This window comes from Lissotriton helveticus, chromosome 5_1 (genome assembly GCF_964261635.1).
Source record: "Lissotriton helveticus chromosome 5_1, aLisHel1.1, whole genome shotgun sequence".
In the NCBI taxonomy this organism is placed as follows: Eukaryota; Metazoa; Chordata; class Amphibia; order Caudata; family Salamandridae; genus Lissotriton; species Lissotriton helveticus.
Genome location: NC_136065.1, coordinates 1,450,834,217 through 1,450,856,353, shown reverse-complemented (window position 1 = coordinate 1,450,856,353; position 22,137 = coordinate 1,450,834,217). Strand labels below are relative to the sequence as shown.

The 22,137-nt window shown below is 46.0% G+C and overlaps 1 protein-coding gene across 4 annotated transcripts in view; it reads left to right on the top strand.

Annotated features, from left to right (window-relative positions):
* The window catches only part of LOC144755477 (cytochrome P450 2G1-like), a 359,316-nt gene that overhangs the window by 61,722 nt on the left and 275,457 nt on the right, over window positions 1-22,137 (top strand). Inside the window, exon 3 of one of the 4 annotated variants that reach the window (XM_078644450.1) lies at window positions 11,418-11,434. The exons of the other annotated variants lie outside the window; for them this stretch is intronic. Coding sequence (XP_078500576.1) covers window positions 11,418-11,434 — 17 coding nt within the window. The remainder of the gene's footprint in view (window positions 1-11,417; window positions 11,435-22,137) is intronic. 4 annotated transcript variants of the gene reach the window in all.

Genomic DNA, 22,137 nt, shown 5'->3' with positions numbered 1-22,137 from the left:
TTTTAAAGACATCTTGCAGTAAATGTGTACAAATATGATAACTTCTCTCCATATTCAAAAGCTGTATTTTGTTAACATGCAGAACAGTTTCACCTTAGTACTTCACATTATATCAGTGCATTTAGAAGTATTTTTATGCAATAGTTTTCAAACATGAATTTGCAAACATTCATTCTTCCCACCCCTCTAACAACAATGTCAATAGTGGACTAAGATGCAAGGCAGTTGTTAAGTGCACTCTTTGGGCTGGGTTCCTTTGTACATATTAGTGCATGATTCCAATGTTAAGTGTTAAAAGCCACATGTTAAAAGCCACACTAAGGGGCTCATTACAATCGCGGTGAATCGGCCACCGGCAGCCTGCCGGTGTCGGATTCCCTGCCAAATTGCGGCCATTCTCCACCTGCCAAATTATGATGGCAGACGTTTTTCTGGTGGATGGGGATTCCGTCCGTCACAGGCAATCATTCAGATTGCCTGGCAGACCTGATCCAGCGGGTAACAAACCTCTGTAACTCTATTACCATATATTCATCTGGGCCCATATACACACACACTCATATATACTGGTTATCGCCGCTGGGGGTCAATTTATATAAATGTTTTAATTAGGATCAGTTACCAATATCATTTAACTAATCTTTTCACTGATCATAAAGCCTTTTCCTTTTAGTCAATGGACCTATTTAGTTGGAATTAGTTGATGGAGATATGACATAGGTTCATTTATCTTCTATTTTATTAAATACCCAGAGACTCTGGAAAAGTTTAAATGGTTTAACTAGTTAAAATCAAATGAGCCAAACAAATTACAGTACTAACTCTATCTCTCCGAAGAAGTAAGATCAGTTTACCCAATTGTAGTATTCTATTTCAATGAGATTTTCACAGCAACAGTACCTCAGGAAAAAGAGGATAGAGTCAGAGCAGCACATTGACACAATGCACCGAATTATATTTACCTAGGATGGTGTGGAAATCAGACCCCTCTGGCCAAGAGATTAATGTGTCCCCTGGGAAAGATCAGGTGACAGGGACTTCAGGACATGATTCAGGACAGGATAGATGACCTCTTCTGGATTAGACGGCTGCGTCTCATCCCGCTCTGACACTAACTTCCTCCTTGATTCTTCCGCGATCTTCTTCTAATTAGATTACCTCCTCGATTCTTCCGCGATCTTCTTCTAATAATTTGGCTTCAAAATTCTAAGTCTGCTGCGACTGCTCACTTTTCTAACTAAGCTACCTCAATTATACCTTTCTAATGGCATGTAGCACCCCTAAATGTTTCAACTTTATGAAACTCCTACTTCTGATTGGACAAGCTAAGGGGATGATCATCACACCATGCTAAGTTTTAATAATTTTCTTTAGTTCTTTGTTTTATGTTCCCGACCATTAATTTGTTTTCCCAAGCTTTATTTCCCACCGGTATTCACAATTTTTTATCAACAACAATGTATACATTTTACAGTTGTCCATTGAGTTTTCAGGATGTCCAGCTGGTTCCCAGGACATGTACCAAGAATGGCCTTAGACAGGTTTCAAGTTTTGACATCACTACGTCTGGCTTGTCATCATTGCACCTGCCTGCTGAGTCACGTGCAATGTAGACTTTAGCATCGTTCAGAGGCCCAAAAACGAACTAATAGAAAGGTTAAAAGAAAAAGTATTAATTTAAAAATAAAATGATTTCACTGTATACCACCTATCTCTACTCCAATCCCATTTGCTTATAAAGACTCTTCCTGCATTAGCATTTAGTATATAACTCATTTTAATTCCAGCAAAGCAGATGCTTAGCATGTGAGTTTCCAAGCTGCCATTTTAGATGCATCTGCGGACGTCATTCTGCATAGATGCAGTTGACGCATGCGCAGTACATTTTCCTGCGTTAGCAGCCATTTTAAGTTCCACTCGGGTTACTTGTTAGTAAAACACATATGCAAGCTTCATCTAGCTAAAAATATATGTAATGTGGTGCATATTAGTATCACAATACATTATTAATACTATGTTATGGGTTTATACGAGAGGATTGCGTCCGAGCAAGTCTCTTTTTACCCAAGTCCTTGCTCCATCAGACCCTAAAAGCATACCTAGAATGGTGGCGGTGCCTAACAGGCACCCTCCAACATATAAGGATGCTTCATCTCCACAAGCCTAGAATGGCGGTTCACCCGCCACTCAAAGGCCGGCAGAGATTGACTTCGAGGGCCCGTTGCGGGCCCCCTTCAGCAGGGGCACTTCCCTACTGCACTTGGAGGGCACCTATGGTGCCCCCCTACATTTCCCTGCACTATGTGGGTGCAGGGAAATGCAAACCCTGCATCTTTACAATTGCAGCGGGTGCTGCAGCCTGCAGCACACACCGCAATGATAAAAAGGCCCAATATTGTGATTCCATGGATGGGTGGTCCCAATTCCCGTCTCAAGTCTGTCCACCATCGTAATGAGCCTGTAAATGTCTCAAGTAGGCCTGGCTAAGCATCACAATCATGCGACAATCTAACATCACTGGTAGACCAGACTGACCGTCGAGTGTAGTGCCACCCCATGAGACTCCCGGTGAATTGCTTAGCTACCCTGTATAGTGTGCTTCCACCCAGTGTCCGGAGCAGGTGACTCCTCAGCCCGGTGTGTGCTTCCACCTGACACGTACATCACATTTTTTAACCCAATTATAACTTTACTTCAGTTTTCCAAAAGTGAAAGTCACCAGGACAATTAATCATTAACTGCCAGTAATGTTTTTATAATAGTAGTGTAATGACCATACATTAAGTGTATTAAATGGGAGCAATTTCACTTTATTTTCAATCTGTGACCTCCTTTGAGAGCGTGGCTGTATGTATTCTGTTATATTTCAGTCCGCACAGGTAATACATAAAAAGCATTATAATTTATTACATCAAACACAGGAGAATGTTTTGTATAATGCACATCCAGAAGTCATGTTATTCAACGTCCTTTTTTTGTATGATAATTAAGATAAAGGTGGGAAAGGGAAAATAAACACTTATCTGGGATTACACAGTCTGGTAAAGTTGCAAAACCGGAATTATTCTGAGGTTTTCTAGTTTCCCATGGTGCAATTCAGCAACTGGATGAATATTGTAAATGTATTTATATAGTGTCTACTACCTCTGATGAGACGGTGAAGCACTTCTCAGAGAGTAGAACCCTACCCCGGCATCCGAAGGATTAGTGGTGGATTAGTACAAGGAAATATAGGTTGTTAATTTGAGCAGTGGACATTTGGGTCTGTTTGATTGAATAGGACAGAGGAAGGAAGAGTATCGAAAGTGTTATTTGGGAGCTCATATTAGATAGATAAAGTTTGGGATGAGTTAATGGAGGGATAGAGGAGGGAAGAGTGTTGAAAGGGTTATTGGGATATCATAGATGTTACTGTGAGAAAAGCCAAGTCTTCAGCCCCTTTCTAAAAGAGCGTGAGCTCGTTCCAGGCTTTAGAGGCACAAGTGATGAAGCTTCTGCCACCCCACTTGGCCTTTTTAATCTGGGGGACCAGCACTTGTTTTGCTCCTGCGGACCGAAGAGTCCTTCCAGGAACATACCATTTGAATTTTTGCCTCAGATGGTCGGGACCTATTCCATTGAGGGCTTTAAAGGCCATGCAGAGGGCCCTAAAATGTACCCTTTGCTTCACGGGGAGCCAATGTAATTGTTTTAACACCTTCTTTACAGAGACACATTTTGATGTCCCTGTAAGCAGTCTAGCCGCAGCATTCTGTGAGATTTGAAGCCTGTTAATGTGCTGTTTTTGGGCACTCCAATATAGACTGTTACCGTAGTCTAGCCGCACCATAATGAAGTCCTTGACCACTGTCCTAAGACTGCCTTCATGGAGAAAAAAACTTTATTTTCCTTATAATTCTTAGAGTTAGAAAACATGCTGAGACCACCGAGCTTATGTGATCGCCAAGCGTGAGCTTATTGTCCACGATCACACCCAGGTTCTTTGCTTTCCTGGTGGGAGTGGGGCAGACACCCAGCTCAGCTGGCGACCAGTCTGGCATCCGCAAGTTAGGGTTTTTCCCAAACATGATGACCTCAGTTTTGACTGAGTTTAATTTAAGGCAATTAGACGACATCCACCCTGAGAAGGCTTTCATGCAATCCTGAAAACGAGCCCCTGTTTCCTTCTCTTCCACGTCTTTAAGTGACAGTACTATTTAGGAATTAAAAAAAGCGTGGCATAAGCTCCATTTACTGCTCAACTGCGTAAAAACCTCCTTATTTATATCAATTATTATTATTATAATTTTTGAGGGATAACTAACTGGGTCACAACCCTGTCCCATACTCAACAATACTGGAAAAAAAAGACCTCCACACAAGCCTAATTTCTGCATTCCATAGTTTAAGATTTAAGATGGTTGGTGTGAAGAATCCTCTTACAACGCCATACCCCATCAAAGCTACTAGGAACTTGACTGTTAAAAAAAGTAACCCCTGAGTAGCTTTGAGTGAGTGCTTTGTAAATATTGCAGAGCGTGTAATGGGTGGCACTTGCCTATTTCGTATCCTTCCAGGCTCTTCAGGTGCTGTTCCCTCTGATAGGAGCCCGGGCTGGGGAAGGACAAGGCAGACACAATGGGGGCCCAGGCCAAATGCCACCCGGAAGTGGGAAGCCTCCTTCCCCTCCCCCAGGGCCCAAGATGCTGTTCCGTGAGCTGAGGAGCCGTTAGTGACTTTTCAGGATCACTCCATTGACCCTTATCAAGGAGGCCCACACACCGTCTTGCAGACGTCTGACTGAGTACCATTGATATTATTTCAGAAGGTGGTCTGGACCATATTGGGACAGTTGAAACCCCTTTTTTCCTACTTATCTCTCATCATTTAATTCTTCTACTACGTGTGCCCTGACGAAGTTCATTCTTTGAACGAAACGCTTTGGCTAATGTTTTTACAAGTCCTATGAATTGTTGAAAATACAGATTGATATATTTTTTGCAACAAAGATACTGATTAAGCTTCTTTATTTACGAGACATTGACTAGGGAGTGCACCGCTCCATCTTTCCCAAAGCCCGGGAAAAAGGGGCGACCGCGATTGGTAGTCCCAAGTGGAACTCAGCCTCCCCCAATCAGAGGGCTTTGAAAGGGTGGGCAGAATGCAGAAGGCATGTTGAGACGCAAGAAGGCCCATTCATTTCCAATTACTGCAGCAAATTGTAGGGGCTCTTGGGGAGTTATGCTCATCAGAGAGCGAGGCCATACTTTTTAGGGCAGCTTTCGTACTAGCTTTCTCTGAGGCATACAGAGTGAGCGAGCTGGTGGCTCCAGCAGCAAGGAACGCAGGAACAGCATGCATACACCGACCTGACCCTCGGATCGGGGAAGGCCACGTGGACATCCTGCTGCAGAGGTTGAAGACAGACCAAGCGGGCAAAGGGAGGTGGGCCAGGCTGCATTGCATAAGGGAGAAATCATGCTGTCTGGTATGCCTGGTACGGAGATACATAGCAACCGTAGAATCCAGAGAAGGGCCGCTATTCAGACATGAGGATGGGACATTCCTTAGCCGTTTCCAATTTATAGCAGTGATAAGGAAGGCCTTGGGGGCGGTAGGGCTCCAACCCAGGGCATTTGGATCCCATTCATTTAGGATCGGGCCGCAACCACGGAGGCTGGGCATGAGCAGCAAGCAAATCAAGTGATTGGGCATTCGGCATCTGGCGCGTTTAAAAGGTACATACTGAGCCTGGATTTTCTCCCCCCTGTATAGGTCCGACCTCGCGGCACAGGAATGAAGCGGTTCGTGGGACATTCTTACCTATCACAGGCACAACAGTGGGCAGCAGCCAGATGCACATTCGGCAGGATTTGGCTGGTGGATGAAATGTGACCAACTGCTACCCGCTGTGCAAGAAGCACTAGGGAGAGGTGGCAAACCGGATGTGGTAATAGTCCGCCTGGGAGGTAACAACCTGGCCTCACTTGGCAGGAGGGCCCTGCTAATGACAATGCAGGTGGACTTAGGTGCTTTGACAAAGCTGGTGTGCCCCGCCAAAATAATTTCGGAGATAAAAGTGCGGAAGTCCTGGAGGGGGGCGATAGACCTGGGGGTGGTGGAGAAATCCAGACATGAAGCCAAAATTTACTATGACAAAGATATGTAGGGCCAATGGCTGGGGATTCATAAGGCACGGCTTCATAAACCTCAGGTCGCCAGGCTACCACCTGGAGGATGGCATGCACCTAACAGGGGTAGGGATGGATACCAAAGGAGGACCCCAAGGACCTCAAGAACTTCCAGCCCATCTCCATGCTCCCTTTCCCTGTCACCGAGAAAATAGTCAACCAACAGCTGACCCGCTACCTCGAAGACAACAACATCCTGGACCCATACCAGTTCAGTTTCTGCAGCAACCACAGCACCGAAACCGCCCTCATCGCCGCCACGGACCACATCAGGACCCTGCTAGACAACGGGGATACAGCAGCTCTCATCCTCCTGGACCTATCAGCCACCTTCGACACAGTCTGCCACCGCACCCTACGCACACGCCTACACAACGCCGGAATACAAGGGAAGGCCCTGGACTGGATCACATCCTTCCTCTCCGGCAGAACTCATAGTGTCTGCCTCCCCCTTCTGCTCCAATGCCACCGAGATCCTCTGCATCGTTCCCCAGGGCTCGTCCCTCAGCCTGATGCTGTTCAACATCTACATGGCACCCCTCACCCATATCGCCCGTCAACACGACCTCAACATCATCTTCTATGCCGACGACACCCATCCGATCATTTCCCTCACCAAAGACCCTCACACAGCCATAACCAACCTCCATGAAGGAATGAAGGCCGTCGCAGACTGGATGAGGATCAGTCGACTGAAGCTGAACTCGGACAAAACGTAGGTCCTCATCCTTGGGTCCACTCTTTCAGACGGGGATGACTCCTGGTGGCTGACCGCACTGGGAGCCGCTCCAACTCCCACAGACCATGCACGCAACCTGGGGGTCATCCTAGACTCCACCCTCACCATGACTAAACAGGTCAACGCCATCTCCTGCTCCAACACCCTCCAAATGCTACGCAGGATCTTGAAATGGATCTCCACTGAAACAAGAAGAACAGTCACCCAGGCCCTCGTCACCAGCAGGCTGGTCTACAGCAACTCCCTCTACGCAGGAGCATCGGCCAAACTCCTAAGATGGCTGCAATGCATCCAAAACACCTCGGCACGTCTGATCCTCGACATTCCCCACTGCCGCCACATCACCCCCCACCCGAGAAACCTACACTGGCTCCCCGTCAACAAGAGGATACTTTCAAGCTCCTCACCCACACACACAAGGCACTCCATACCACCAGCCCAGCGTACCTCAACAGACGACTCAGCTTCTACACCCCCACCCGCAAGCTCTGCTCTGCCAACCTCGCCCTCACCGATGTCCCCCGCATCTGAAGAACGACAGCCGAAGGCAGACCCTTCTCCCACATCGCCGCCAAGGCCTGGAACACCCTCCCCACCAACCTATGGCAGACCCAAGACCTACTGGCCTTCAGAAGACTACTCAAGACCTGGCTCTTCGATCAGTAGCAGCGTTCCCCCCGCCAGCGCCTTGAGAGCCTCACAGGTATGTAGTGCGCTTTACAAGTGTCCTGATTGATAGATTGATATGTTCTTGCTAAACATTGTGAGGATGTTAGAGCAAATGGGTTTCTCATAAGTGATGCGAGAGCATAGGGGAGCAAGGGGGGAGCTCCCTCCGATCAGGGAGACAGTAGGTAGCGTGGCGGGAGACAACCTACAAGGATAGGAAAGAAAGAGAAATTGATAGAAGTAGATGGAAGGCTCTCACAATGTCCTTGGGATGCCTCATAGCAGGGGTACCAAAGGAGCGAGAGGTAGAACTCAGCCAAAGGCTGGATAGATGAGTTGCTCACATGTGGTCTTAGGGATGCCACCTGGCAGTGACCCAGAGGAGTAGGGTGGGGACAAGATGGCATTGAAGGCACGTGGGACGGCACCCACCAAGTTGGTAGAAAGTTGAAGCCTAACCCCTTGGCAACGGTGGCCGTGATATTGGCCCCCCAAAACGTGATCTATCTGAAAGCAAATAACAACCAAAAATAGACTGAATTAGCCACGTTGGCAAATCATTAATTGAGGCAACAAAATGTGATGTATGACCATGAGAAACAAATGTATAAATGTTTAACTTTTTAATAAACTGCGACCTTTTTCGGCACCAAGCAAGTTGTTCATGATGTGTTTAAAGGTCAAAGGGGCGCAGTTGGAAGATGACTAAGGGACGGGGAGGCAACTCGCCGCCTGGGAGGGATTTGAGCGCTCTTGCCGATCATGCCCATACTCTGTCCTTAGGACTAGCTCAACAGAGTAGGCCCTCACACCTCCTCCAGAGCTTGCACACTGCCTGCCCTCCCTGTACCTAACCTTCCAGTTCCACTTTTAAGGGGCTCCCCCAGGAGAAGGCAATGCCTAGTCCTGTCCCTGGAGCCAGCCTATGTCCACTTAATGGCTAGCCCAGTGCTCCCAACAGTTAGCCCTCCTACACTTGCAGGGTGCCCGAGGAGCCTGCCATCCCTCCCTATCCTGTCTAGCGCTCTTGTCCTTTCCAGGGCTCCAAACTTGTGTCCCTGAGGTCAGCCTACTGTCCCCCACATATTCACATTATCATAAGCTGTGCAGCCTGGCAGGGCAGCTGAAGGCGGTAGCACTAGTCTGTATTCAATCAAGCCTGACCCTGTGCTGCCAGGGGACAGGCCCCTTCATCTTATACAAGGGACACATAATGGCTGCAACACAGATATATATAACAGCAGTTTGAGCTGCTGAGAGCTCGGTTGGATGAAGATAGAGGTTGCTACGGACCTGCTGCTTGAAGTCCGATGCTGGAGCTGCACCAACGAGGGGGCACTCACTCAGTGTCTGCATCTCTCTAGTAGTGTGAAGAGTCCGACGAGAGACAGACAGAGTAAGTGACGCAATGATGAATGATGACAATTTTGCAAAATGCAATGCAAATCCAGCGCCGATTGCAGTCCGTGACCACACCGCCCGAGAGAACCCCCTCCACCTGAGTGACTGCTTTTAATAGAGCGCCGCAGTGGATGACAAAATATTGGCAGGGCCATCATTGGTAGTGCTCTTGTGATACAAGAATTTAGGCCCTGTCACCCAATAATACTCGGTACAACTGCCTTGTGAACCACTACTCTAGGTTGGCAAGTTTGGTAACAGCAGCAGGTACGCTTGCAGTTAAACATACACACAATGCTGCCTTCAGCAGCTCGGATGAATAGTAACTATCATACCCATACTGTGTTCTCCTCCAATGATTTCTCAGCCATGCATAGCCCTTCATATTTTTGGGCCGCTGACATTTGTGCCACTGCCCACCACTCACAGTCTCAGAGGGATAGGGGTCTGCAAGACACTGCCATCCATATTACGATGCAGGCGGAGAGCAGCCTTTCCATGGCAGCATTATCACAATGAAAAGGCATGCAGTTTTTGCTGTTCAGGGCCAGTTGTGGGCCCCCAGGGTGTTGGGTGTTGGGTGGTGGGGGTGTACATGGCATTGCAATGCACTACGTAGCAGGCACCACGTGGTGCCTGCCATGTAATGCATGGCAATGCTGTGCACAGTACTTTTACATTGCAAGTGGATCTGCAGCCAGCAGATCCACCCACAATGTAAAAGGCCGAGGATGCTCCCGCTAGTGTGGCGGGTGCTTCCTAATGCCAATGGCGGGACCGCCGCAACTTTGTCGGCCGGTCCCTGGCTCCCTTACGATGGCGGGCAGACTTTGCCCGCCATTGTAATAGCCCCCCATGACAAAAATGTTGTGCTCTTGCTTGCAGGAGTAGGTTACCAGGAGTGACTAATCCAAGTCACACAAGACTGGTCCCTGCCATCTGAAGGCCTCCGAGGAATCGGGTTGTTGGAAGCAGGAATCGGGAAGCGAGAGACTAGCTTTGAAATCAGTAGTCTTCCACCTGAATCGGGATGGTTGGCATGTATGGGTTATTTCTTGTAGTCTTCCAGCAGGACAAAGGGCAGCAGGCATCAGAAGGGCTCCACAAAGCAGCAGCTCCTAGGAACATCAGGTACAGCAGAGGGGCTGCCTTTCTAGCCCAGCAGCCTGTACGCTAGCCGAGATTCTCTCTGGTACATTAGTGTCTTGAAAACATGGGGTTAGAGACCCTGTACGTATATTCCAAATGTCTCTGATGTGGAGGTAACTTCAAACAAACTTTAGAAGTGCACAACACCCCTATCCAATCCTAGCCCTGGCTCCAGACACACTACAGGGGGTGAAGACAGCATTCTGAGAGGACAGGAACAGACCTATTCAGGTGTCAGTGACTACTCCTCCCACCACTCTAGCTCAGGAAGACCCATCAACCTGATGATGGACCACTAGTATATGCGGGGCACACCTCAGTTCCCTTTGTGTGTGACTATCTAGGGTGAATGCGCAAAATGTTCTTGTCAGTCTAAACCAGATATTCATTTGAGGCAGGCTGCAAAGCACAAAAATTCATAACACATGAAAATGCCCATTTTCTAAACGTGCATGTCTAAGGTAGTAATGACAAAACATAGCAGATGCCAGTACTGAGCACTGTTGCAAAAAAGGCTATTTCAACCAGAACCTATGAACAAAACATATGCATCCACCTTTTTACTTATTGCATCATTCGTTATTTTATTTGACAACTTCCTTCCACATATATTTAAAAAAAATGACTTTCTACATGTGTATTAATATTAAATACAAAACAGGCAAATACAGCTATATACAAACAAATAATTCAAATACATCATACAGGACAGCAACCAACCAATCAATGCAACCCATCTTACATACCTCATACAAATTTGGCCACGCAATCATACCTAGCACTCATACCATTCAGGAAAACACACACTCAGAGCAAGTGATAAATCATTTTGTTTGTCCACAGCTCTAATGGAGAATAATCTTAATCCCAACATCAAAAGAAACATCAATCTTTCAAAATGGAATGTAGAACTGATTCAATGTCATCAACTTTTCTACATCTCCCGTCCAAATTACTCTAATCATGAAAAACTTAGACCGTGTATTTTGTTTTGACAAGGGAACCCAAAACAAGGGGTGAAGGGGGTCGACGCGTTTCAAACCCAACTGTGCGTCGGGTTCTCAGCAGGACCAAACAAATCTAAAAGAGAAAAAAACAAAGAAACACCATTCAAATTACAAGATTTCCAGCTAGAATTACACAAAGGAAGTCCCACCGGTAAACACCGCCTACCTTGCTTTCTGGTTTGAGATCAATCAGTGACTCCAAAAACAAAGATAGTATTATTCTAAAAGTGAAAACAAAAAGACTACATGTACAATAAACCTTCTATCAACATCTCACTAAAGGCTCTATTCTTCAGGTGGTTTGCAAAAGTCCACTTACCAATAGTTACGCATAACTCTGTGAGTCCTTGTTGAAATTGAGTTAAACGTGACCTGCCGAAAATGAGCGACTTGTTAAACTATGCCAGTACAAAAAATCTGCTCTTCTTTGTTGAACTACAAGAGGCGGGGCTTACCTCATGTCACGAAACAGCTAAAATAGCCGAGACTAGCCGTTGCCTTTGGAGTATCTACGAGAATGAAGAGGGCAGATTAAGGGGCCGATTATGATTGCGGATAATCCGCATCCTCCGGGCCAGCGGAAGCCACTGCCGGGCCGGAGGATGCGGATTAACCGCTGTGAACTGAAGAAATACCCCCCGTCAGATTAGGATGGCGGGGGGATATTTTTTCCGTCCGCAGCTTTTCCGCCGCGGTCGCCTTCCGACCGTGGCGGAAAAGCTCTAACATGGCTGGCGGTGTCTATCAGACACCGCCAGGCATATTAGGATGGCGGCGGTTCTATGCCTTTCCACGGCGGCATTTCCGATGTGGAAAGGCATAAGGTCTTTTCTTTGGGGGCCTGTTGCGGGCCCTCAGGGGTGAAGGGGGGTGGGGTTGCACATGGGGGGTACCTATGGTACCCCCCTGCCTTTGTGTGCACGAAGCGGCAGGCACCACGCGGTGCCTGCCGCTTCGTGCATGCAAAGGTCAACATGCACTTTTTAACCTTGCGGCGGGTGCTGCTCGAAGCAGCATCCGCTGTCATATAGTTACTCATTGCCTATATGCTTTGTTAAGTTAGCATGAGCTTATTAAATGTTTAAACGCCATTTTACCTTTTGCTGTTTCTGCACAGGACACATAATTGCTGTTTTAGCTTTCAGCTTAGTAGAGCGTTATGATTTACTCGAGAATAATATGTTATTGCTCTGATATCAGCTTTGCTTGGTAAACTGTGTCTGTACAGTGAGTGCTGAAACATTCAAGGATAACTCGACACAGTGTTGTTGTGAGGTCTGATCTTCGCACCTTCCTAGACATAACATACATGCAAGCAGCCAAGTTCTGGCTTTAGGCACGATTGATATTGCGCCACACAGAGCACACGACACACACTTGATGGTGCTTCGCATGCAGAGAGCTGGTGCAAGATGATGTGATCCATTACCACTAGGATCTTGAGGTATGGGCCCGCCCTGCTAAAACCCAAAGAGACCTTTTTAAATATAATATAATATAATATACTAGATAGGGAGGGTGAGAATTAGGTGTTGTTAACCCCTATTCATTTCAGCATTTTAGCATGCTGTCACCTTTTGCGTTCTATGGACTAGTAACTATGCTGATAACTTTGCTTCTTATAATATCTTTGCTTGTATTATCTAAGATACTGCGTTTAAGAACACTGCATTAGTAAATAAATATTTCAAATGTGCCCGCGTCCTCTTTACTCCACGTTCTGGTTTGAAATGATTGTATAACGAAAGAGTGTTCATGTGTTCCACGTGACCTGAGGTATTCTAGGATCATGTTCTGGTTTGTCTAAACATTGGGAGTTCGTAAGGACCAATGAGACACTGTAGCTAGCTCGGTAAGGGGATTTTGGGTACTGAGGTGAGTTTTGGCACACCCTAATTCACTGAGGTTCCAAATCTCTATGCACAGTTCTGTAGGAGAACGGAATCCCTGCTACATGGCGCCCATACGTTGGTGGTCTTATATCATGACACTTGAGTAGTATATCATTCATTCCTTAACCCCTTCAGTGTCGTTTGCAGAAAACGGTGGTGTCGGAAAAAATTTATGTAAATAGGTCTTTTCAAGCTTGAATCTTTCTAAACGGTTTCCTTGAATTACTACCCAGTTGTGCTACAAAGTTTGCTTTGTTCCTTTTCCTTTCTGTATCGTCATGGCCGCTGCCGTGGACATTCCGCAGCATAGTCGCATAGCGGTGCGCAATCATTTGCAGACTTACAATGTCCCAGTGGATGGCATGGCAGTGAAAATGGTGGTGAGTGCGGAAACAGCTTACCGTTACAAAATCTTTTATTTATTGGTGACATTTCCAGCTGTCGACGCGACTTCAGGTGTGTTCCATACATACACTCCCGCCCCTGTGCCAAATGAATATACTCCGTATAGGGCACAGGAGGTACCTATAGATACTTGGCAGCATCGAGTTTGGTTTGGTGGCGCCCTCCCCCATTCTTTAACTGCTCCGAGGTTAGGTCCTTTGTCCATTCCAGGCGCAAATTGGCCTGTTTTGGCTGGATTTACTCCTCATCCTCAGCACGGCAATTGTACCCTAGCTGAGCTACGGAGGCTACATGTAGTCTCTATTAACGTTATTCGAGCGTTAGTGCAGTACATAACCCGCAATCTCCCGAGTGGGGCCCCGGGTGCTGCGGTGCCTCCAGCAGGACAGGGCGGTATGAAGCTCAGTCCCGTGATGGTCAATGCTGTGATGGGCAGGCGTCCCCTGGATGTGGATGTTTTTCCTTTCTGGCTTGCCGAGAAGTTTGACCAGCTTGAGGCTGAATTCTAACAATTAGTTTGCCTAAAGATTTGACCCCTGAAATCGGTGACTGTGAGACCTGGGGTAAAACTTTTGCGGCAGTCTATGCGAGGTGTTACGGCACTCCGTCCATGACTGTCCTGCTACCGGTCCTTAAGCGTGTTCAGAATGAGCACGGACCGGAGTCTGCGGTTTAATTGGGTATGCGCCTGTGTGGCTCCTTTGATGTGGTTTGCGATCTCATTCTTGCTAATGTCAAGGGGGATGCAGTGAACTTTCAGGTAGCTAATGCTTTGGCGGTGCTTACCGATGCCGAGAAACCATGACAGTTAGCGAGGATTATTGTGGCGGCTTATAAAACCGTGGGTCGCAATAGTAGGGGTCTCAAACCATTTTCTACTAAAGAGAAAACACAACCCCAAGGGCAGAAGTCTGAAACGGACGTTCAGCCAAAGTCCAAAAAACAAAATTGGCCTAAAAAACAAAATCAGGGGAAGCAAGAGCAACAGAAACAGGAGTCTAGTCCTGCGTCTCCAGTGCCTGCGCCCACAGAACGTGTTTATGACTTGCGCGATCGCGCGAAGATTAAATCACCTGATCGTTTTCAGGTTTCTGATCAACGCTCCCCTCGTTCTTTTCAGGAGTCATCGGCCTCGTCGACCGGTGGTGGAGGAGGCGGAAGGGGTCGGGGTGGCCAGCAAGGACGTCACCAGCCCGCCCAAAAGACGGTGCAGGGAAGCAGGGCGGCACTATGCCGAAAAGATCCCAGTTTCAAAAGAAGAAAGTCGCCGCTTTAACAGCGAGATATGCCACAGATAGTGAGAACGCGGCTTCGGAATCTGACATGGGCTCTGACCTTGCTGGACAGCGCGGCAGAGATTACCATAATACGGGAGGTCCTCCGTCCACTACTGAAGGTGACAGCGACTGACCAATATGTTGTAATAGAAACAGCTGATACTAGAGTTGCTCCCCCAGACAGACTTTATGAAATTGTCCTGTTAATCGAAGGTGACATACAACGTACCATAAAAGGGGTGTTTTGGGAAAATCTTTCGTCTACGTATGACATTTTGCTTTCGGAGGCTGACTGGCCCCCACCTTTTGTTCTCGCAGCTCCGCGAGGGGAGGAGGTGATCCTCCCCAGTTTCCCGCACACAGTCTCGAAGGAGCATGCGCTGAATTTTGCAGAAGAGTGGGCTAAGGCTCTAGCGCCGGCTCTGTACCGTACACACTGTGGTTGGGATAAATTTTCCCCACAGCACGAGATTTCTTTGCGGTCTCAGCCTCAGCCTCAATCTCAATATCCCATTCGACGTGAAGCTAAGGCTTCCGTTGCGGAAATCCTTGAACAATTGGAATATCAGGGAGTGATTGAAACGTGTGTGTCACCGATGAATAACCCTCTTTTCACTGTGACCAAGCCAGACGGTTCATATCATTTGGTATTGGATTACCGGCATTTAAACTTGCATTGCCGTACCTGTGCAGTACAGAATACTCACGGCTCTGCCTTGGTGGATAGTCTTGTGCGAAAGCGGTTTAAGATCACGCTTGACATATCCAACGGTTTTTATGCCCACCACTTGGATGGTCTAAGTTCCCAATGGACCTCCTTTACTGGCGGAGGTGTGCAAAAAACATTTCCGACGTTTACCTATGGTCTATAAGAATAGTCCTGGGATTTTTACTGCCCGCATAGTCTCTCTTCTAGAGAGAGTCGACCCAGATGCATGCTCGTAACTTCCTGGAGAAATGCGCACAACTGCGCGCTCCAACAACTCTGAAAAATTACAGTCTTTACTGGGTTTTTTAAATTTCGGGAGGACATACATTCCGGAATATGCCTAGCGTATCAAGCCTTTGTATGCTTTGATACAACCAACTTTTTCCAAATCATGCTGGCTGCCTGAGCACTCAGCTATTCTGCATCCTTGCAAGCTGACCTGCTCGCTTCTAAATTCTTACTGACTCGTGACAACCACACCAACCTGGTGATAAGAATCATCCCTGGGACGGTGGGTTTCACTTACCTGACTTTTAATGAAGGAGATACAGTACCTATTGCTTACAAGTCACACTTGTACACTTCGGCTGAAATGCGATTTTCCAATGTGGAGAAAGTTTTAACGGCTGTACAGATGGCGATTCTTAAGGAACGTGCTCTGTCACAGGGAAAACGCATGTTGGTTGTTACCCCGTGTCCTGCCTTGGAGGCAGTTACGAAAGTCAGTGTACCAAATTCTAAAGCTTTGCACCCTCGGTGGATACAATGGGCTGCGTCATTGACGTCCCTGGATGTCACGTTTGTTTTTGACGCCTCTTTACGGTCGCAGGAGTACCTACAGTATGAATTCGTTCATCCGGCTCCTTTAGCTATGCGTCCTTTGGAGGATTTCCATTGCATCATTTACACTGATGGGTTGGCGCAGGTTGCTCATGGCTCTAAACACGCCTACGTTTCCGCATGCGCCATTGTGGTCAGTGCCATGGTGAACTATGAGTTCAAGTCCAGAGTCATGCACACGCAGACTCTAGGGGACTGCACCGCACAATTGGCAGAGCTTCGGGCTCTGATGCTTGCATTGGAGTACGCTGATCCTAGTGTGACGACTCTTATTGTGAGTGATTCCTATTACTGTTTCCAGTCTTACAATGAAAACTTGTACTTTTGCATTCAAAATTACTTTCGTGATTCCAAAGGTAGCACAATGAAACATAAAATGATCTGGGTTCGGGTGGCTGAGCTTAAAGAGCAGTTGCCACTTGTGTTTGTAATTCATACTCTTGGCCATCAGCGTATTGCAGTTCACGCTGTGGGTAACTCGCTTGCTGATGAAGCGGCGAAATCAACAGTATCTACATATTTAGTTGCAGCAGTTACACGGTCCAAAAGTAAGATTGATGATGATATCTTGGCGGCAGTAGCTGCCACTGAGAAGGGAGGTAAATATCCTGCGGGGTTCTCTTCGAAGTACACATACCACTTAAGTCCCGATAAGGTTCCTTATGTGAAACTTCCTGGAGTTAGTGAGCGGTTGATTCCCAACTCGGACCGCAGGAATACATTGATCGCAGCGGCTCATGAAGGTGTAGCGTCTGCGCATGCGGGCGTCTCGGCCACAGTATCTCAGTTACAACAACGTTTTGGTGGCAGGGACTGTACAAACAGACGCGCGATTATGTCCTTCAATGTGACATTTGCCAGCAGATCAAGCCTTCGACTGCTGCGCGTCCGCCACAGACACAGTTGTACATATCTAATAAACCACTAGAATGCGTTTATTTAGACCACTGTGGTCCTTTTTCTTCTGATACTGCGTATAAGTACATCTTAGTAGCAGTTGATTCATGCACACGCTTTGTGTGGGTCTGGCCCCATCGCAGCGCTGATTCACGGCCTGTCATAAGAGATTTGCGTGTCTTTGTAGGGATTTTTGCCTGTGGTACCTTCCATTCGGAGCAGGGTCCGGCTTTCGTCTCTAAGGCGTACAAGAATGCTATGATGTCAATGGGGGTCCAAGTTGAAGTTTTCGTCTCCATACAGACCTGAGGGTAACAGTGTAGTGGAACGAATGAACCGTGACTTAAAGCAATCATTGACAGCTCGAGTTATAGGCACTGGCAGAAACTGGCTGGCCCATCTCAATGGCGTGCAGCGTGCTCTTAAAAATCTCCCTAGAAAGTCTCTGGGTGGGCGGACCCCATACGAAATGCTCTTTGGTATCAAGATGTATGTCCCGGACCTTGACGGTCTAGACTGCGTGGCCCAAGCCACAACCTTTGACGTAGATGAACATTGCAATGTTTTACAGGATCTACAAAAGACCAGTGACAGTCTTGCAAAGGAACATTTGCCCTCCACATCGGATGATGCGTTGCAGATCCCGGTAGTTGGCTGGCTACCCCAAGTTGGAGAACTGGTTCGAGAGAAGATCGATAACAAGAAAGAATTTGGTCCTTCCTATCGAGCTCTGGTTCCTGTGCTTGGCGTGAAGGGCACAAGAACAGTCATTTTACCACCACTTCCAGGTTGTAAAGAAAACAGGTTTATCTCTATTGACAATGTCAAGATACACTGAGTGGCCGATTCTTCTTAGTATTACACCGGCGGTCTCCTGTCCTTCGATTGTGAGAAATTCTGTTTTGGCCACTGCCTCTAATCCTGAGCCTGAGGTGGCCATCGAGATGCCTGCGATTTCTAGTCCTTTATTAAGTACTTTGCCTGGTGATAACGTTGATGAACTTGATAACACTTACCCAACTGACTTATCGATGCCTGATTTGCAGACTCGTTTGGCCACAGAATCCAGATTTTCTTTTGACACTGTTTCACATAACTCAAAAAAGCCCTCACGTTTTGCAATTTATGGCAGTTTATTTAAAAAACATTTTTTGAATTCCCCTTGGACATATAATTTTGGTTGGTACTTTTTTCAGTTTACCTTTTTATGTCAATTGGTTTTGTGTTTTATTTTTTTCGAATCGTCAATGGACACTATGTCGAGGAAAGAACATGCATTCGAAATCTAAATGGAACTTTGGCACCCCTTTCCTCTTCGCATTCAGCACACAGACTGAAGAGAGACTTGACTTTTGTTAACATCACTGCTTGGCCTGTTCTTGATGGGATTGTGTGGGATGCAGTTAAATTTCAAATACATGGCCCTACTGAGGTTGTTAATGTCCCTAATGTGCTCAGGGTAAACATGGGGGATGTAGTGAAACAAAACATACGTTCTGATGATTGGGTTGTTCAGGCCGTAGAGGCATTGTTTTACGGATTTGAAATATTATGCTGCCTTTGATGCTGAAGATTTGTACTTAGAATCTGCTAATTATGGTGAATTATTTTGCTTCCAACATTTTGGCAACCATTATCTGCATAAAAGTAATTCCAGAAGGAGTGCTGTAAATTATACACAGTGGGAGCATTGCCCGGCACCTATACAAGGCAGTTTGAATACTTTTTTGAAAAAGTACACTTATTTTACCGACTTTAATCAGTCCAATCCCGCGTCTTTTTATTTTAAAATGACAGAGAAGTCCATGTCCAAGGTTAGACTTACCGATACTAAGTTATTGTATTCGAAGTCCTTTCTAGACAAACTGGCTGTTGGCGGCTACGAGTTATGGAAGGAAATAATTGACCCTAAATCTGTTTGGGGTTCAAAAACTTGGCAGGTACAAGGCACTGAGGCTTTGCACCGTGCATGTCTCATCCCAAATCATATGTGGTTTTTAAATTCTACCATTTCACAGACCACATGCTTTGGATTGGTTACTTCTAAAAAATTAAATACTCCTTCATTCCCTGATTTAGAGGAATATACTGGTTGGGATAATGTTACAGAATTTTCCATTAGGGAATTACAATCCCTGTTGCTGAATTCGTCCTTTAACATATCCAGTTTAGATCTAAAAGGTTGGCTAATGTGGCACAGAAGTGCAGATTCCTGCCAACGTCGTTTTCTGGGTTTAGCTGATGGCTTTACTCAGGTTAGGCCCGATCCCCGTTTTGATACTGACCATTCTGTCACCACTTATTCTGTAGGCAAATTATGTCAGACTTGGCTCAAACATTCTACCTTGGCATCGGTTAAACTGCATCCTTCTAAGCTGACTGATGATGTAGATTTAAATGATTTCATAAAAGGCCCGGCTAGTGGTAGATCGAAGAGATGGATATATCCGATTTACAATGAAATCTGGAAAACATCACAGGTTGAGGCGGCAAAACGCCTTAGAGCTATTGATCAAGCTAATTTAGAAAAAGTGCTTGCTGTTGTAGATAATAGCATTAACATGCTTTCTTCCCGCATTTACACGTTAGATAATATTGTGTCTTCTGTTGTTGATATTGTGCAAGATGAAGTGTCTGTATTGTATTATGGTTTAAAGAAAAAGGGGTTACCCTGTGTCCCTCAGAACCTGGGTGATTATGATTAAATACAAGAGTGGTTCTGTTGGGTAAGACAAATTGCTTTGTAAAGGCTAATCAAATGCAAGACATACGTATAGAAGCTCTCTGAAACACATTTGAAGTGAAATAATGAATCTTCACGCAAAATTAATGATTGATTTCTTAAAATCAGAAAATGATTTGCATTATATTTATATTTGGATTCAAACACGTTACATTGGAATTAATTCATTCAACAATGATATGAGGTATTATGTAAAAAGACTGTCGAACACAAGTGAAAATCATGTGAGAATTTGTGACAAGTGGTCAGTGCTTGAAACAATGTACAGTGAGATACAAAATTCATATATACAATTATGTACAGGGGTAAAGTTGGTCAGAATCTATTTCACATCCGAGGACACCTAGCATTTATTTCAAGGATCCTGGAGTTTTCTGAACCATTGGTGGGCGTCGACGTTTCGACCCTGTTGCGCCCCAGTTGGTGGTCGCGTCGGGTCTTTATCAAGACTGAAGGGGAGGGGGTGGACAGTGTGAAACTCAGGAGGGGGGTCCTCTGCCTGATCTTGAGCCAGCCGGTCAAGTCCTGATAATGCGGAAGTGGAGCGAGGTCTCTGCTCTCTGGAAACGACTGAAAGTCAGGGAAACAGGGTTGAAACGTCAACGCCCACTAATGGTTCAGAAAACTCCATTCGGATGTTTCCATCTGGCCGCGGATACCAACCTTGACGGCAGAGTTCAATGGAATGAGTAGAATAAGAGCCCTTATGTCTCAAAAAGAAGTGGCCCTGAGTTCGGCTCGTGAAACATTTGTCCTTCACGTCGCCAACACCCGCACAGAGGTTCAGGCGCTATTAAATACTGACTTGCCTTTGCATTTCAAAGAGCTGATTCATTCAATCTTTAACGCATCCTCCACTTCTGGCCTCGCTCACTTTTTTAAAATAGTTAGCAGTGGTCTTGTGACTTCCTTTGAAAAAATATTTGGAGTCATTCCTGCTTTCTTCCATTTGATATTTTCAAGCTTATTTGGAGGCTTTCCTGTTTTGCTGGCGCTGGCTGCCGGCGTTCTGGTGATTTGCGTTCTATGGATTAGTAACTATGCTGATAACTTTGCTTCTTATAATATGTTTGCTTGTATTATCTAAGATACTGCGTTTGAGAACACTGCATTAGTAAATAAATGTTTCAAATGTGTACGCATCCTCTTTACTCCACGTTCTGGTTTGAAATGATTGTATAACGAAAGAGTGTTCATGTGTTCCACGTGACCTGAGGTATTCTAAGATCATGTTCTGGTTTGTCTAAACATTGGGAGTTCGTAAGGACCCATGAGACACTGTAGCTAGCTCGGTAAGGGGATTTTGGGTACCGAGATGAATTTTGGCACACCCTAATTCACTGAGGTTCCAAATATCTATGCACAGTTCTGTAGGAGAACGGAATCCCTGCTACACCGCCGCAATGCTAAATGTTGGGGATGTGACCGCCAGGGTGGCGTTCACATTCTAATTGCCATGGAGGGACCGCCGCTGCCCATGCGGACGGTCCCTCTTCCTCGGGGGTGGCGGACGGGACGCAGGTACGTCCGCCATCCTAATAGGGCCCTAAGTTTTTACAGGCATCAAAAAACTGTTCGGTCTGAAAATCGCTAATGCCCCGTATTCCAATTACCTATCAATTGTTTTGCTCCCTGTTACATTCACCGCTTACTCCGTTTATGGTGTACAGCGGATGTTCCCGCTATGAATGCTGGGATGGTGGAGCTCACGGGAGAAGTAGTTTTAAGGAGGCCATATTGCGCAAGACAACGTGTTGCTAGGATACGTCGCTGTGGTGCCACACTTTATTTATCTATTTGGGTCCCCGTAATAGAGGCACAGAAGTGAAGATAAAAGCAAAGGTCTATCTTTTTCATACAGACAGTGCAACACTTGAAAACAAGTCCTCCGGGCGATCGTCCCGTATTATGGAAAATATATATCAATTACATGATACATACACTTGTAGCCAGTCTTTTCAAAATAAAAGACTGGAGTAGGTCCTAACTGTCCAATACTTCTTAATCCTCAATATGCTTGGAAATTCGGGGTCCAGACCCTACCAAAGCACAATATAAGCCTTCTACCCTCCTATTTACAGCGAACTTCCTCAAGACGTTTTTTAATTCCATCAGTATCAACCTTCCTGGCAGTTCCTTGCTAGAAAAACATTTTTAAGAAAAATATCCAGAACATTTTTTTGGATACTTCATTAGACCACTATATTGTAGCCAGTTTTTTCTGACTAAAAGACTGAAA